This window comes from Macaca thibetana, chromosome 3 (assembly GCF_024542745.1).
Source record: "Macaca thibetana thibetana isolate TM-01 chromosome 3, ASM2454274v1, whole genome shotgun sequence".
NCBI lineage: Eukaryota > Metazoa > Chordata > Mammalia > Primates > Cercopithecidae > Macaca > Macaca thibetana.
The window spans coordinates 18183257-18200981 of record NC_065580.1 but is presented as its reverse complement, the minus strand read 5'-3'; the positions used below and the strand labels follow the sequence as shown (position 1 = coordinate 18200981).

The 17725-nt window shown below is 37.3% G+C and overlaps 2 protein-coding genes across 9 annotated transcripts in view; one reads left to right on the top strand and one right to left on the bottom strand.

Annotated features, from left to right (window-relative positions):
* AGK (acylglycerol kinase) overlaps nucleotides 1-17725 on the top strand; it is a 985672-nt gene that overhangs the window by 125046 nt on the left and 842901 nt on the right. The window lies entirely within an intron of this gene.
* The window catches only part of BRAF (B-Raf proto-oncogene, serine/threonine kinase), a 202331-nt gene that overhangs the window by 63508 nt on the left and 121098 nt on the right, over nucleotides 1-17725 (bottom strand). For all 8 annotated transcript variants that reach the window (XM_050782236.1, XM_050782237.1, XM_050782244.1 and 5 more), the window contains exons 6-8: nucleotides 12603-12751; nucleotides 11541-11660; nucleotides 5126-5285 (exon numbers count right to left, since the gene is read on the bottom strand). In XM_050782236.1, coding sequence (XP_050638193.1) covers nucleotides 5126-5285; nucleotides 11541-11660; nucleotides 12603-12751 — 429 coding nt within the window. The remainder of the gene's footprint in view (nucleotides 1-5125; nucleotides 5286-11540; nucleotides 11661-12602; nucleotides 12752-17725) is intronic.

Below are 17725 nucleotides of genomic sequence, written 5' to 3'. Positions count from 1 at the left end.
TCAAATACATACCTGAAAACAAGGTGATAGGAGTTATGTGGCTACCAAAAAATATAAAAATCCTAGTGATGTCATTAACTTTCCATTCTTGAGAGCTTACAATCTCATTAGAAGTAAGACGCACACATTGGAAGTAAGATGGAAGTAAGTGAAAATCAAATAATTTAATAATAATTGCGTAAGAATATAATAAAAGAGATGCCAAAGTTTGTTGCTTAGTTGATTGCCAACTAAGTGATACGCGTGGTAAGATTTTTTTTTTGAGATGAAGTCTCGCTCTTGTCACCCAGGCTGGAGTGCAATGGCACGATCTTAGCTCACTGCAACCTCCACCTCCTGGGTTCAAGTGATTCTCCTGCCTCAGCCTCCCAAGTAGCTAGGATTACAGGTGCCTGCCACTATGCCCGGCTAATTTTTTATTTTTGGTAGAGATGGGGTTTCATCATGTTGGCCAGGCTGGTCTTGAACTCCTGATCTCAGGCGATCCGCCTGCCTCAGCCTCCCAAAAGTACTGGGATTACAGGTGTGAGCCACTGCACGCGTGGCTTGATTTAAGATTTAAAAATCTTAAAAATAAGATTTTTAGTGCTATGTATGATAACTATAGGACTTGGTCACTGGTAAAGCAGTCAAGGAATTTACTCTGAGTTAGGGTTTCAGAGAGAGAGAGGCATGTAGAAGAGCAAAGAGTCTTTTAGATGGAAGAAACAAGACAAAGGCCATATCCTTTTCTTCTTTTGTTGCATCAGCTCTGAAACTCCCCACAACTATGGATTAACCAAATTTTGCTTTCTCCGCTCTTACAAGTTACTGCTAGTAACAACATAAACTTAGATTCTTTAATTCCGAATGTGTTCTTAAAGCTCCTTGACAATCTTTTCTACTCATTCTAGGTTTCAAAGGTTCTTCTAGCATTTGAAAACTGGATATTTCAACTTTTTTCCCACTCTTTTGTAGTTCCTTCTCTTACTTACATCCCTTCCCTTCATCATAATAGAGAAAACAAAAGCCATCAAACAACTTTTCTGCTCTAATATCTATAACTATTTGCATATTAATATTAGCTATAATTTCTGAATTATTATGTACCAGGCATAATAAGCAATTCAAACCCCTATAGAAGGTAAACACTACTGGCTCCAGGATTAAATAATTTGCCCAACATCACACAGTCTGTAAAGAATTACAGAGCTGGCTAGGTCCATCTTTAATTCTTCATAGTCTCTGAGAGACATAATTTCCAAGTTCAAGGAATTTTATTACATCAATTATTCCCTCTCTTGTTATCTTCAATTTCTCTTCACTGGCTTCTTCTTCTCCAGTTACAAATATACTAATGTCTCTTACATTAAAAACAATTGTCTCCTGGCTGGGCGCAGTCGCTCACACCTGTAATCCCAACACTTTGGGAGACTGAGGTGGGCGGATCACTTGAGGTCAGGAGTTCAGGACCAGTCTGGTCAACATGGCGAAACCCTACTAAAAATACAAAAATTAGCTGGGCATCGCAGCTACTTGAGAGGCTAAGGCAGGAGAATTGCTTGAACCTGGGAGGTGGAAGCTGCAGTGAGCAGAGATCACACGACTGCACTCCAGCCTGGGTGACAGAGCAAGACTCCACTCAAAACACAAAAAACAAACAAAAAAAACAACCGAAAAACAAGCAAAAAATTGTCCCTCAACCCTGAATCAAGCTATCCTCTTTTGTCATTCCTTCACAGCCAAGCTTCTCAAAATTAACACTTAATCCTACTTCCTCACCTGCTGCCTTCTCCTCTTACTGGCCCTCTAAAACAACTCAATGAAGTAAAGATGACATTTCAATTGCCAAAATTGATAAGTCATTTCAGTCTTTATCTTATTTGAATCTTAATGGCAACTGACACCAACTACTTCAGTGTTCTTGAAATTCCTTTTCTTCCTTTGGCTTCTGCAACAATTTTTCTTAGTTATCTGGAGCTAGACTTAGGAAGAGACAGCCCATTAGGCCGGGCGCGGTGGCTCAAGCCTGTAATCCCAGCACTTTGGGAGGCCGAGGCGGGCGGATCACAAGGTCAGGAGATCGAGACCACAGTGAAACCCCGTCTCTACTAAAAATACAAAAAATTAGCCGGGCGCGGTGGCGGGCGCCTGTAGTCCCAGCTACTCAGGAGGCTGAGGCAGGAGAATGGCGGGAACCCGGGAGGCGGAGCTTGCAGTGAGCCGAGATCGCACCACTGCACTCCAGCCTGGGCAACAGCGTGAGACTCCGTCTCAAAAAAAAAAAAAAAAAAAAAAAAAAGGAAGAGACAGCCCATAAAGGAGACAGAGAGTCTCTGCCTGCACCTACAATGTTAATGTTTATGAGGGTTACATTTTCTCCCCTTTTCCATTTACATATGCTCTTTGAGTAATTTACATCCATGGCTTTAACTGACATAAATATGCTAATTACTCCTAAACCTGTATCTCTACTCAAGGTCCTTATATCCAACTGCTACTGGATTTCTAAATCTGAAAGTCCCACAGGCATCTATCTTAAAGTCAATATATCGCTCCAAAAAGCTAAAATTTTTGCTTCTGCAAACCTTGTTTTTCTCTGGTATTTAGCAAACGGTGCTATTTACCAGAAACTCGGTCTATAAGCTAAGTATCTATAAGCCAGAAACCTGGCATTATCCTCTACTTCTCATATTTTTCGCTCCTCTCCTCTACTACAAAACTGTATAGTGGTTAAGTATAAGAGGGAAAGGCCAGGTTTGAACCCACTTCAATAATTTATCAGCGGTGTAATCTTGGGTATGCTTCTTAACCTCTGTAAATCTTAACAGTAAAATAAAGATAATAATGGTACATAACCTATGAGTTTTTATGAGGATGAAATAAGAAAGTCTATGTAAAGCACTTAGCATAGTACCTGATATATAAGTATTCATAAATAGTAGCCATCTTCAACATGATTCCTAAGACTCAACACTGATTCACTAATTCATAGTCTCCCTCACCACAATACACTCTTTCACATCACCAATGCTGTTACTTGAGTTTAAATATCATTTCTGTCTGAAATACTACAAAAGCCACATTATTGACAGTGCTGCCTCTATGTGTTTCCCATTTCATCTATCCTCCACACTACCATCAAAGATTTTTCTAAAATATAGAGCTGATCACTTCCTCTCACACTCAAAATTCTTCAGATTCCCTAGGACTACTTTAGATTTTAGAGTAATATACAAAGCTTTTCACTGTAGATTTTACCTACCTAGTTTCACCTTCCACCATTCCCCAAGCCTTCTCCTGGACCCTAAACTTAAATATCACGTAGTAATTACATTCCATGTAAAGGCACTTCTATGCCTTTCATTTCCTTAACAAATGACTTTCCAAATCCCCCTATGCACTGTACTCCTACCTATTCATCATAATCTGGCTTAAATATTATTCCTTCTCTGCTCAATATTCCTAGATCCAACCAGATGGAGTTTATAACCCCCTTCTCTAAACTACCATTATATGTTTTGTAATTATCTATTTAAATGTTTGATTCACCCATTAGCCTGTGACTTCCTTAAGGGCAAAGACGATGTGCTAATTCAAAAATAATTCCCAATTGCCTAACACAATGCATAGCCCACAGTTATTAGTAAATCTTTTTAATGGAATCATAAGTGATTGAGCATGGATAAAAATGCTAAAGAGTTTGCACTTTATCTTGTAATCAATGGTAAGTCACTAAAAGTTTTGGAACAAGAGAACAGATGATGCTAGAGGTGTAAAAAAATTATTCTGACAGTTGCAGAAAGAATGGAAATGGATAGAGAAAAATCAATGGCAGAAAATCTATTTAGGAGATTAATGTAGCATACAATTCAAGTGAAAAAATATGGGCTGAAATGGCAGCAGTAATAAGTAAAAACCAGTTTGTGATGCACATTAAAAGGTGATACCTTTTGACTGCTTATAAGAGAGGATGAAAAGGCAAGATATAAAGATGACACTCCAAATGAAGCCCAACAGACCAGGGAACAGTGGTAACAATCAGAGAAAAAGCGAATAGTCTAAAAGGATGGTAGTTTTCAAAGTAAAGAAGGTGGTTGCAATTTTGGACAGACTGAGAACAACCCTAACCTAGACATATGGTTTGATTTCTTATATCACATTCTCCTTTTCCCCTTTCTTCCTTTGTTTTTAGGTCTTGCTAGATAGAGGTGAACCTTACTAATTAAGGAAAACTAATACTAGAAAAAAGTCACTTAAAATGAATCCAATAAAAATAGAGAAAAGTTTCTTAGTAAAAAGTGGGAAGAAAGTATGATTTGCAAATTTATCTAAAATAACAAAATAAAAATTTATAATAGTTTTTCTTTTATATTAACATTTAATAAAATTTATAGTTCCAACTATATGCTAATTTAAAAATAAAAACAGAAAGAATTTTTTGTTGGTCATAATGCCAAGCTTACGATAGCACAAATTGAAATTATTTTATTTTGAGACAGGGTCCCACTCTGTTGCTCAGGCTGGAGTGCAGGGGTACAATCATAGCTCACTGCAGCCTTGACCTCCTGGGCTCAAGCAATCCTCCCACCTCAGCCTCCTGAGTAGCTGAGACTACAGCTGAGACCTCTCCACGCATGGCTAATTTGTTTTCTTTCTGGTAGAGATGGGGTCTCACTATGTTGCCCAGGCTGGTCTCTAACTTCTGGGTCAAGCATTCCTCCCATCTTGGCCTCCCAAAGTTTTGGGATTACAGGAATGAGCCACCATGCCTGGCCTGAAATTCTTAATTTCATATTCACCTCTTATAGCACAATCATAATCATTTTTATAAAAGTTTTAAAGAACTTAATCAATTCTGCCAAGGGTTTTTATCAGTCCTTTGATATTTAAACCATTTTCATTTGAAGATGAAGAAAACCATTTTCATTTCAATGAAGAGATGGTATCATAAGGGAAAAAAATCAGAGTGACTGTATAACTTAGTGTCAGTGAAGTATTTAATGCCACCAGAGAGAAACCAGAGGCTTTTCTGATTTGTGATTCACAAAAAGCGCGCTTATTTCTGATCTAAGTTGTAATTAGAGCAGAAAGGTAAAGATATATACTTGATTTTTTTTTAGTTCTAGCAATGCTGGATACTTACATCAATATTGACAGGTTCTATTGTGTTTATGTGCACATTGGGAGCTGATGAGGACCGGTCTCGTTGCCCAAATTGATTTCGATGATCTTCATCTGCTGGTCGGAAGGGCTGTGGAATTGGAATGGATTTTGAAGGAGACGGACTGGTGAGAATTTGGGGCCTGGAAAAATGAAGTCATTGGAAGATAAGATTCAGAGTAACTATATAAAGATAATAATATTTAAAAAGGAAGATAAAAGGATTTTCTTGTTTTTATATTCTCAAAAACATTAAAGCATTAAAAACCTAGCAGTAATGACTTTTGAAAGTATTAATTTAAAAATCCAATACTGCCAAAGCTGCTTTGCTGAAGCAGGCCCTCCAGGAACTATCAATGATAAGAACACTGATTCTTATCCAGAAAACACTAGGGAAATTTACAAATGGCTAGAAATTACCTGTGGCCATCAACTGAAGAAGTTCAACCTTTAAAGTTATATAAAAATGCTCTGAGAATAACTGAATATAATTTGCCATTTTTTTCTAACTTTGTCTTGACATCTGAATTTACTAAAATGAAAATTTTACATATTAAGAAATTATAAATATTTTGAGAATACACATGCATATTTCAGGACCTGAATGATGTACTTGTTCCTTTATGGGAGTTGAATGAAAATCCAGAACAATATTGAAAAATCCTTTCCAAATTCAGAAGATGGTCCTCAGAATGCCAATATCTCTCATATTCTGGATTTTTTATCATGCCCATTATTGGTAACAAAGACACAAGGGAATCATATATTAACCATTAGAGCAAATATTTTTTAAAACTGCTATTTGGAAAACCACCAAAATGTTACACTTGTATGCTATTTGGAAAACCACCAAAATATGTTACATACCTTTTTTGGTATGGTAGCAAAATAACATAATCTATGATATCTCACCCTAAAATGAACCTGGCACTCACAGAGAATACTAAAGTTTTGAGCCTAGATTGTAAACACTTGGAAGGATCTAGCCCCTCAGAAAGGTTATCCTAGGAGTGGGGAAGTGAGTGTCACTTGATAGATGAGGTAAGCTATCTCACTTAACTCCATCAGGACAAATGAATGGCTAAGTGCCAATAAGCTCTCTTCACATATTGGTTATCATTCCACCCTATTTTATGCAAATTAATTATTATTATATATAGCATTATTTATTGGTTACTAAGACACAGCTACAAGGACAATGTTGAGGGAATAAAAAGACACTTTCATGAGACATGAGGAATGGGAAAAAATATATAGTAGGAAAGGAATGGATAAAGGTTTTTTTTTTTTTTTTGAGACAGAGTCTCACTCTGTCACCCAGGCTAGAGTGCAGTGGCCGGATCTCAGCTCACTGCAAGCTCCGCCTCCCGGGTTTACGCCATTCTCCTGCCTCAGCCTCCCGAGTAGCTGGGACTACAGGCGCCCGCCACCTTGCCCGGCTAGTTTTTTTGTATTTTTTAGTAGAGACGGGTTTTCACCGTATTAGCCAGGATAGTCTTGATCTCCTGACCTCGTGATCCGCCCGTCTCGGCCTCCCAAAGTGCTGGGATTACAGGCTTGAGCCACCGTGCCCGGGGATAAAGGTTTGAAGAGCAAAGGAAGCCTAACAGTGAAAGTCAGCCTCTGAATAAAACATGTCAGAATCTGAACCACACCAGTTCACAATTTTACTTCTTTGAAGCACATTATTAAAGATAGGGAAAGAAGTTTTGACTTCATGTGTTTATATTAACGAAATGAATCCACTTAGAATTGATATGCAAATAATAAAATACTATGTACTTAAAAAAAAAATTGGTATCAGCCCAATGAGAATTATAGGTAATAAAAAGCCTTTAGGAAAACTAGCATGTTCCACCTAGGTCCTTTTTCTTTTTTCTGATTATTGAGAATTTTTTGGTTTGTGACAGAGCTGTCTTTATTTTTGCTTTAGGCAGCCAAATATATGTCCATAGCTAGAAAATTTTAGGAGCAGGAAAAGGAATGCAAAAATGACATTAGTCAATAAAGTTTTAGAAAGGGCACTGACTGTCAAGACAACAATTTACAGGCTGATTTAAAGTCTCAAGGCAGGCTGGGTGCGGTCGCTCATGCCTGTAATCCCAGCACTTTCGGAGGCTGAAGCAGGTGGATAAGGAGTTAAAGACCAACCTGGCCAACATGGTGAAACCCCATCTCTACCAAAAATATAAAAATTAGCTGGGTGTGGTGTTGAGGGCCTGTAATCCCAGCTACTCAGAAGGCTGAGGCACAAGAATCACTTGAACCTGGGAGGCAGAGAATGCAGTGAGCCAAGATCACGTCTCTGCACTTGCCTGGGTGACAAAGTGAGACTCCATCTTAACGAAAAAAAAAAAAAAAAAAAAAAAAAAAAAACCCAAAAAAACAAAACCAAGGCTTAAAATTGGGAAAAGTATGAATTAACTAGAATTGTATATGACAGTCTATTGTAATAATTCATCTGGTATAGGCAGAGATGGCAGTAAGTCACTTCTGAAACTCACCAAGTTAGGAATATGACAAACATGTAGTAGATAACAAATCAGAAATAACTATGCAAAGGACATTGGTCCAGAAGAAAAACAAAAACTAGATTTAATCTAAGAGACTTCACTATCATATCTAAATAATGCATATATTAAAAAATGAAGACATCTGCATATTATACAAAATCAGAGAAACTCAATTTGGTAGTTGGTATCTAATAGTTGTGCCTTGGTCCACTAAGTCAACTTCTCTAGCTTTGAGGGCAAGTACAGGGGAACACTTGATCACACTCTGATGTCATTGAATATCTGAGCCATGTTCTAATTCTATGCTTAACGAAAACAGTCTTCTGATTATAATTTGATTTCCCATAAATCTCTTCCAAAAGAAGAGTGAGTGCTGGTGCACACAATACAAGAAGTCTAATTTACATAACAGGTATATTTTTCACTGATAAATATTACCTGGTATCCAGATTCAATTTTTTTTCTGATTTCGGTTAATATAAACCAGTATAACTCCTAATCTCATCATTTCTGGGAATCAATAAAATTACATTACCATACTGGGAAATCTTTCCACTAACCAAGGTAACTTATACCCTATGATGTATCTTGGCAGTCAGCAAACTGGCTTTCTCCCAATGATACCTGTACCTATCTTGCAGTACCAAATTAAAGACAGTACCAAATTAAAGCAGTACCAAATTAAGGATAACAGGAATTTTAATTTGAATACCCTTCAGCAAATTACTAGTTAGTTTAGATCTCATTCTTAATCTAGAATATTAAAAAGTTTTGAAAACTTTGGTTTGGTGATATGTACATTTTAAATGTTGATCTCTCATAAATTTATACATTCTACAGCATTTTTAAAAAGTAGAAAAGGAGGTATCTCTCACTTTGTACTCAAAACTGGGCAATGTATCACTTCTCCAGTATTTCTTGATTACATCCATTATTACACTTGTTTCATGACCATTATTATTGTTATCAGGACTAGTAACAAACTGCAAAAGAGTTTCGATACTGAACAAGATTGCCTTCTATCTTTACAGAGACAACCATATAGAGTTATGTCATAAAAACATCAGAAAAATGACTTATAGACAAGTTTGAACATCTTTATCATTTGCTCAAGATCAGAATCTATTTCAGTTCAGTTACCAATAAAATACTCATGGCACAGGCAAATGGTTTCTTAATTTTAAGATAGCATTCCTTCACTGGAAGGCAAATGTCCTGGATCATCACCATTATAAACCTTCAGAGAGGCCAAGCTAATTTCATTATGGTGTTTTGTGACTGTTCACAGAACTGGGACCTGGCAATAGAAAGGCATCATGGTCTATAGAATCTGTCAGGAGAAAATGTTATAACCAAAAGATTAATTAAAAACCAACCAAACAATAAGAACATTTTGATTTGACCATCTAAAAAACACACAGCTGCACACAAGTAATGATAGAGCCAACAAGAATAAAATGACTCCACTAGAGTAGATAACTGCTACAACCTGACAAGAGAACACAATGGCTGCATTTTCCAGTGTTCCAAATAGGTAAGTATACCCACTGCTTAACACAAAATTCTTTTGCAAAATTTTCTAACCTATGAGATCACTAAAAAGGCTGGTTTTGTAAAAACTACAAAATTGTACTGAAAATGTCAACTGATTTTGAAAAGATTTCTCTAGGTAGAAATCTAAAGAAATAACATTACATTGTGAAGAGTGGGAGGAAGCAGGGTTAAAACTGACAATAAATATTTCTAATCGTAACATCTCAAGAATATTCTAGAACAGAATGCTGTATGGGGACTTTTTTTTTTTTTTTTTTTTTTGAGACGGGGTGTCACTCTATCGCTGAGGCTGGAATGCAGCGGCGCGATTTCGGCTTGCTGCAAGCTCCGCCTCCTGGATTCATACCATTCTCCTGCCTCAGCCTCTGGAGCAGTTGGGACTACAGGAGCCCGCCACCACGCCCGGCTATTTTTGTTTTTGTATTTTTAGTACAGACGGGGGTTTCACCGTGTTAGCCAGGATGGTCTTGATCTCCTGACCTCGTGATCTGCCTGCCTTGGCCTCCCAAAGTGCTGGGATTACAGGCGTGAGCCACCACGCCCGGCCTTTTTTTTTTTTTTTTTTTTTTTTAAAAGCATTTGCTTCCAGATGCAGCCTAAATAACGCTGCCCCAAATTCAATGTGAAAGAGTACATAGACCTGTGTCAGAAATGTTCCAAAGCTAGTTAGGTGCACTGTCTCACACCTGTAATTCTAGCATTTTGGGAGGCTGAGGCAGGAAGATCACCTGAGGCCAGGAGTTCGAGAAATGTTGCAAAGTAAACTGATACCCACTTAACTCATCTTTATTGTCTTCCTTTTTATTTCCTGTTATGAAGCTTAAATATACGATGCCTTTGCATTATTTTTTTTTTTTTTGAGATGGACTCTCGCCCTGTCACCCAGGCTGGAGTGCAATGGTGTGATCTCGGCTCACTGCAACCTCCACCTCCCAGGTTCAAGTGATTCTCCTGCCTCAGCCTCCTGAGTGGCTGGGATTACAGGTGTGTGCCATCATGCCCAGCTAATTTGTTTTTTTGTGTGTGTATCTTTAGTAGAGAGAGGGTTTCACCATGTTGGCCAGGCTGGTCTCAAACTCCTGACCTCGTGATCTGCCCACCTCAGCCTCCCAAAGTGCTGGGATTACATGCACGAACCACTGCACCCAGCTGCCTTTGCATTGTTTTTAAAGTCACTTCTCAGCTTTATCCTCCACAACTGATTAATAATACTATTAATTTTTTTCTTTTATGCTTTATGAATATCTATCCCTTTTCCACACTTCTAGCACCTGAACTTGTCTTCATTGCCTCTCTGTCTTCACTACCAACAATATCCTAGGTTGGCCTTCCTCACCCTAAATTTTCTGTCAATCCATCTGTATTTCACTGCTAATTGATTTTTTCTTTAAAGCCATTTTCATCAAGTTAGTAATCTGCTTAAAGACCTGTAAGTCTAAATTCTGGCCTCAATTCCAAGACTCTCCATAATCTGGTTTTACACATGGTACTTCTTAAGTTAGATAAACCTTTCTTCACTAGCTCCTAAACCTAACATCCTCATTCCCTTTATATCTGTTGTTTCTCCATTCCCCTCTCACCATGCTTCTATTCCCTAGGCCCATGCAGACTGTAGTAATTGTTTAAAGTCTAGTTCAAATCCCACCTTCTTCATTAAATTTTCCTCTCACCATTCTTCCTTCTGTAAACATGAAAACATTTATGTCCTCATCACATAGTTTAATATACTCCATCATAAATTGTAGATTATAATTATATACTATTTTTTACATTGTTTGCCATAGTCTCATATATCAATGCTTCTTCGTAAGTGGAAGTCATATACTTCTATACCTAATAAAAGATGAACTCAAGTTGTAGACTCAAAATGATCTGTTGCATGGTTTTAGCAGGACTGATTCTGAAACAGTCTATGTCAACTTTAATCCCATTTATTTGTACCAAATGCATGTAAATATCTGACTGGCGTGATAAAATAAATTATTTGGGGAAAAAAATCCTTAATTTAACCATTTAAATTTTGGAAATGTTTCTAATTAACCAAGAGATCCAAAAGAAAGCAGTTCAAGAAGTATGTCACCGAAGAGCAGAAGTCAAATCATACCCAATATTGATTTTTTCAGGACGGATTCTGAAGTAGTCTATGTCAGCTTTAATCCCATTTATTTGTACCAAATGCATGTAAATATCTGAGTGGTATGATAAGTTATTTGGGGGAAAAAAATCCTTAATTTAACCATTTAAATGTTGGAAAGGTTTCTAATTAAACAGGAGATCCAAAAGGAAGTGGTTCAAGTAGCATGTCGCCAAAGAGCAGAAGTCAAATCATACCCAAGAGAGTCTGAGGTGGGTGCGGAAGGGGATGATCCAGATGTTAGGGCAGTCTCTGCTAAGGAGGCCTCTTCCTGTGGTATTGGGTGGTGTTCAAAGAACTTGGAGACAAACAGCAAACTGTGAGGCAAAACAAAACAAACCTAACTTGTGCAAAACCCAGAAGCTTCATAGACCAAAATACGTAGTTAACAAAAAAACCTGAATCAAATTCCATTCTCAGAAACAACTGTTAAAATTCAATTAGTTGTATTTTTGTCTAAAGGCTTTAAAAAAAAAAAAATTATACTGCGCTTTCAAAGGCATGCTTATAACCAAAAGCTAATCATTCTATTCAGCAAATTTCTACATACTACAAGATGAAAATCATGCTTTATGGTTAAAGAATCATGCTTTATGGTTAAAGAAGAAGAAGTATCTACTGTAAATTAGGTGACATTAAATTTACTTAAAGTACAGAGTTAAGTTTTATTTGCTCAGGTGATCAAGAAAAATAAGACTTTAACAGCCGCAGCAACAATGATACAAAAAGAGATAACAGACTCAGTCTAATCTATTAGAAAAACCGGCATACAGCAAAGAGAAATTTTAGAAAGGGATATGTACTGGATACAAAAATTTTACATCTTACTCAAATAAATTGGGGGAAGGGAGTTGAATGCGGATGAATGAGAGAGAGGAAGAATATAAACATAATTTACAAAACAGCTAACAGAATCAGACCACCTCATCTGTGGTACAAAATCATAATGCTTAATTTAATTGAAACAACTCTCCCTCTCCTCCTAGAAACTATCCAAAAATGGTTTCTATGGGTTAGGGGTCATGATTAATTAAATAATAATATAAAATATAAATTAACTGTATAGCTGAACCAGAATTACAATTTTGGAGAGAAATACTGGCCATTCTACGTATTATTCTCTAACTACACTTAAAAAAAATTCTCTGTAACAACTGTAAGGAAGAAAAAACTCTCACAGACTTTAAACATCATAGCTTCATGTTAAAAAAATTTAAGTGTAAAATGGTAGGTAGAAGAGACATTTTTGGATTACTTACTCAAGTTGGTCGTAATTAACACACATCAGTGGAACCTCTGTACTACAACGCTGGTGAAATTTATAACCACATGTTTGACAGCGGAAACCCTGGAAAAGCAGCTTTCGACAAAAGTCACAAAATGCTAAGGTGAAAAATGTTTTTCGTACCTGCAAGGTAAAAAATCATACAGATTTCAAAAACTCACAAGAAAACTTTCTAGAAACTGACATATCTACTTTCTTGTTTAAAATAAAATTGTAATATATTTATATCATGAAATTCATACACTAAAGTACTATTACAAAATGAAAACCAGGGGGTTCAAGATAGTAGATGGACTACACATATTTATTTCCCATCCCAGTATCTAACTTAAAAACTCAGAAGTTAAAAAATGAGAAATGAGTAAAAGGCTGGCAACTGATTTCAAGCTTGACAACATAAAAGTAAAAGTAGAGATGAAGAGGAGGAGGAAACAGAGGTGAAAAGAAGAAGGGTATACTTTAATTATCATACAGAGAGGGAGGTTAAGAAATGCTGACTGGTGTTGATGGAACAAGAAAGGTGTATATTAAAGTTACAAAGGCATCCAATAGAAGAACCAAAAAACTACTACTAATAAAAACATTGTGGGAGAGGAGGAAGAGGAAGAACTAAAAATGAGCTAATTCCTTACAGGATCAGTAATCAGTATATGATATCTAAAGTTAATAAAGCAAGAAATTATGGCTAAAATTATGGCATATGTGCCACATGACACTTCAGTTAATCATGGACTTTATACCACAGTAGTCCCACAAGATTATAATGGAGGTGAATAATTCCTATTGCCTAGTGACACCTTGAAGATCCTGACCCCGTGTAGATCTAGGCTAATGTGTATGTTTGTGACTACTTCTTTTTTGTGTGTGTGACAGAGTCTGGCTCTGTTGCCCAGGCTGGAGTGCTGTGGCACAATCTTGGCTCACTGCAACCTCCACCTCTTGGGTTCAAGTGATTCTTCTGCCTCAGCCTCCCGAGCAGCTGGGACCACAGGCACGTGCCACCACGCCTGGCTAATTTTCCCTTTTTTTTTTTAAGTAGAGAAAGGGTTGCACCAAGTTGGCCAGGCTGGTCTCGAACTCCTGACCTCAGGTGATACGTCTGCCTAGGCCTCCCAAAGTGCTCGGATTACGAACATAAGCCACCGTGTGCAGGTTGTGTCTTCATTTTTAACAGAAAAGTTTAAAAAGTAATAAAGAAAAATTAAAAATTTTAAAAAGAGAAGAAAGCTTATAGAACAAGCACATAAGGAAAATATTTTTGTATAGCTATATGTTTTCTAAATTTTTTGAAATTGTTATTTCAAAAGAGTCAAAAAGTTAAAAAAATTAAATCTTAGTTTACTATAGATTTTTTACTTTATAAACTTATTAAAAAGAAAATTTTTTTTAACTGTAGTGTAGCCTAAGCGTACAATGTTTACCATAAAGTCTACAGTAACAGATAGTAATGTCCTACGCCTTCACATTCACTCACCACTCACTCACCAGAGCAATTTCCAGTCCTAAAAGCTCTGTTCATGGTAGGTATCCTACACAGATACACCATTTTTTATCTTTTATACTGTATTTTTACTGTACCTTTTCTATATTTAGATACACAAACTTGCCATTGTGTTAAGGTTATCTACAGCATTCAGTACAGTAACATTCTGTACGGGTTATTAACGTAGAAGCAACAGGCTCTACCATATTGCCTAGTTGCACAGTTAGGCTATACCATGTAGGCTTGTGTAAGTGCATAACAAAATCACCATTGATGCATTTCTCAGAACATATCCCAGTCGTTAGGCAATGTGTAACTGTATTTATTTAGATGAAAATAACCACCAAAGAGCTTAAAACAAAAACCATTAAAAATTAACAGTGATTTCCTCTAGAGTGGAATTGGGGGTGGGAGGGAGAGACTATAATCTACATAATAGCTAAAACAAAAACAAAATAGCTGACAGAATCAGAACCCCCGATCTACGGTCCAAAAACATAATGGTTAACTTTGGATAAAAACGTAAAAACAATTATTTATAAAAGATAAAACTAGTAAGCAATCATATGAAAATCGAAACAGCTCTTCCTAATCTTACTAAAAAAAATAATGAACAGAAAAATCACCTAAAAGACAATAAGATCTATTTTTTCTAACAAATGAGCAATTTCTTAGAGGATTAGAATGTTTGGGCCACATAAACTTATTTGTGAACACTTCTCTAGGTGAAACTTAGAAGGCAACATGTAAGAATTCCACGTCAAAGGCAAATGATGCAGAACATCAGTCACATAACAGAACTGCGCTAGGGAGAATCTATCCTACTAAAGCCAGAAATTGTTTAAAATATATTTATTTAGTGTATATAATAATAAGAAAACATAAGAATATTAAAATGTTAACAGTGGCTATTTCAGAGTGGCGAGAACATGGGTGACTTCTATTTCATTATTTATTCTTTGCTCTATATTCTTGAGATGGAGTCTCGCTGTCGCCCAGGTTGGAGTGCAGTGGCAGGATCTCGGCCCACTGCAACCTCTGCCTCCTGGTTTCAAGTGATTCTCCTGCTTCAGCCTCCCAAGTAGCTGGGGACTACAGGCATGCACCACCATGCCTGGCTAACTTTTGTACTTTTTGGTGGAGATGGAGTTTCACCATGTTGGCCAGGCTGGTCTCGAACTCCTGACCTCAAGTGATTCACCCGCCTTGTCCTCCCAGAGTGTTACAGACATGAGCCAACACACTCAGCCTCTATATTCTTAATTCATTTCAGTTTTTCAAAGATTTTTTTTTTTTGAGACAGAGTCTCGCTGTCACCCAGGCTGGAGTGCAGTGGCACGATCTCGACTCACTACAACCTCTACCTCCTGGATTCAAGTGATTCTCCTGCCTCAGCCTCCCAAGTAGCTAGGACTACAGGCGCACATCACCACACCCGGCTAATTTTTGTATTTTTAGCAGAGACAGGTTTTTTCATTTGGGGGGGGGGTTAATACTTTTAACTACATGATTGTAATTATACAACTTCCACTATTCGATATTTTGTATAAAACCAGTTACAACTCACAAGATTTTCAAATGAGACAGGATTTTACCATGGTGACCAGGCTGGTCTTGAACCCCTGACCTTGTGAGCTGACCACCTTAGCCTCCCAAAGTGCTGGGATTACAGGTATGAGCCACTGTGCCTGGCCAGTTTTTCAGAGTTTTAATCATAAGCAATAGTGAGAAATATATTTTACATTATGATCCCATATATAACTGTATTCATACAACAATACTTACCCTTACTATATACAACATGAATTAGAACTTTCTAATCTATTCTGCTACATGTAATTTTTTAATGATATATTAAATAGATTTCAACATCAAAATTCTATTTTTCATTTTATTTTATTTATTTTTGATAGGGTCTTGCTGTTTTGCCCAGGCTGGAGTATGGAAGCACAATCATGACTCACTGCAAAGTTTGCCTCCCAGGCTCAAGTTATCCTCACACTTCAGGCTGCATAGCCAAGGTTATTGGCACACACTGCCACGCCCACCTAATTTTTGTATTTTTTTGTAGAGTTGAGGTTTTGCCATGTTACCCAGGCTGGTCTTGAACTCTTGGGCTCAAGCGATCTGCCTGCCTCAGCCTCTCAAAGGATTAGAGGCATGAGCCACTGTGCCCAGCCAGAATTCCATTTTCAATACACACTTATTTACACATTCTGTTCCATTAAGAATAGAAAGTTATTGAAAATATTTCAAGAAAATTACATCCTGGCCTGGCGCAGTGGCTCACACCTGTAATCCCAGCACTTTGGGAGGCTAAGGTGGGCGGATCACGAGGTCAGGAGATCGAGACCATCCTGGCCAACACGGGGAAACCCCGTCTCTACTAAAAAAAATACAAAAAATTAACCTGGCGTGGTGGCAGGCACCTGTAGTCCCAGCTACTTGGGAGGCTGAGGCAGGAGAATGGCGTGAATCTGGGAGGCGGAGCTTGCAGTGAGCTGAGATCACGCCACTGCACTCCAGCCTGGGCGACAGAGCGAGACTCTGTCTCCAAAAAAAAAAAAAAAAAAAAAAAAAAAAAAAAATTCATCCTGATACATAATACATTCTGGCTTTTTGAGGACATTTAGTTTTAAAAGTGGCTCTTATTTTCTTCACCTTTTTTCCTATGTATCACTTTCCAGGGGATATAAAACAGGTAAGTGCCTATTTCTAGTTGTGTTATTTTTCCATTTGTCTTTGAATATACAAGAAATTTTAAAATCTTTAAAATTTTTTATGTGGCCATTATTTACCAAACCAAGTAGGGAGGTGACCAAAACATCTGAAGGAAAGAAAACATGTGGATATGCATTTGATCATAAATTTTAAGCAATATAAGCCTATATCTGTAAGTATACCTTTGTCAATAAAGATGAGCACTGGAAGATACATCTTTCTTTTGGGTCATAACTTACACTTAATCTAGTATCTGAGTATACATAAATATGTATGGCAAATTAGTGAGAGGCACAGTCCTGGCAATTTGCATGCATTAATTTGTAAGGTGTGGGGCTGTGTGAAGGAAGACACTGAGTGTCTGTAGAAAAAGGAGAAGGGCTGGATACATAATATATGTTTTAAATCTTGTTTCCTCCCTTCTCAGTTCCCAAGGACTCTTGGGATATAGAGAAAGCTTGAAGGGATTCTTTTATAACTGACTATGAAACCATGAGGCATAAGCAGTACTCCTTAAATAGCCAAGCAAAACCTAAGACAGCCAAGAACACTTTTCCTTTCTAAGCGGAACACAGCTTTTTACTCTTGCCTCTATATGGCACTCAAAGCAATCATTCTAACACACAAATCTAATCACATTTCTCCCCATGCTTACAACTATTACATTTCTAATTATTTTACAGAAAAGTCTAAATCTTTAATACGGCTTACAAGGATTTTCATGAGCTGGACTCTGCTTATTCTACCCACAACTCTTACTCTACCCACAGTACTGTTAACAACCCACTCTTCAACCTTGTATCATCCATTCTGAACTTCTTTCAAAACTTTCAAAGGTAACATGCTTTCTTGCTGTTCCCTCTGTTTAGGGTACTCTTTACTTGATACTTATT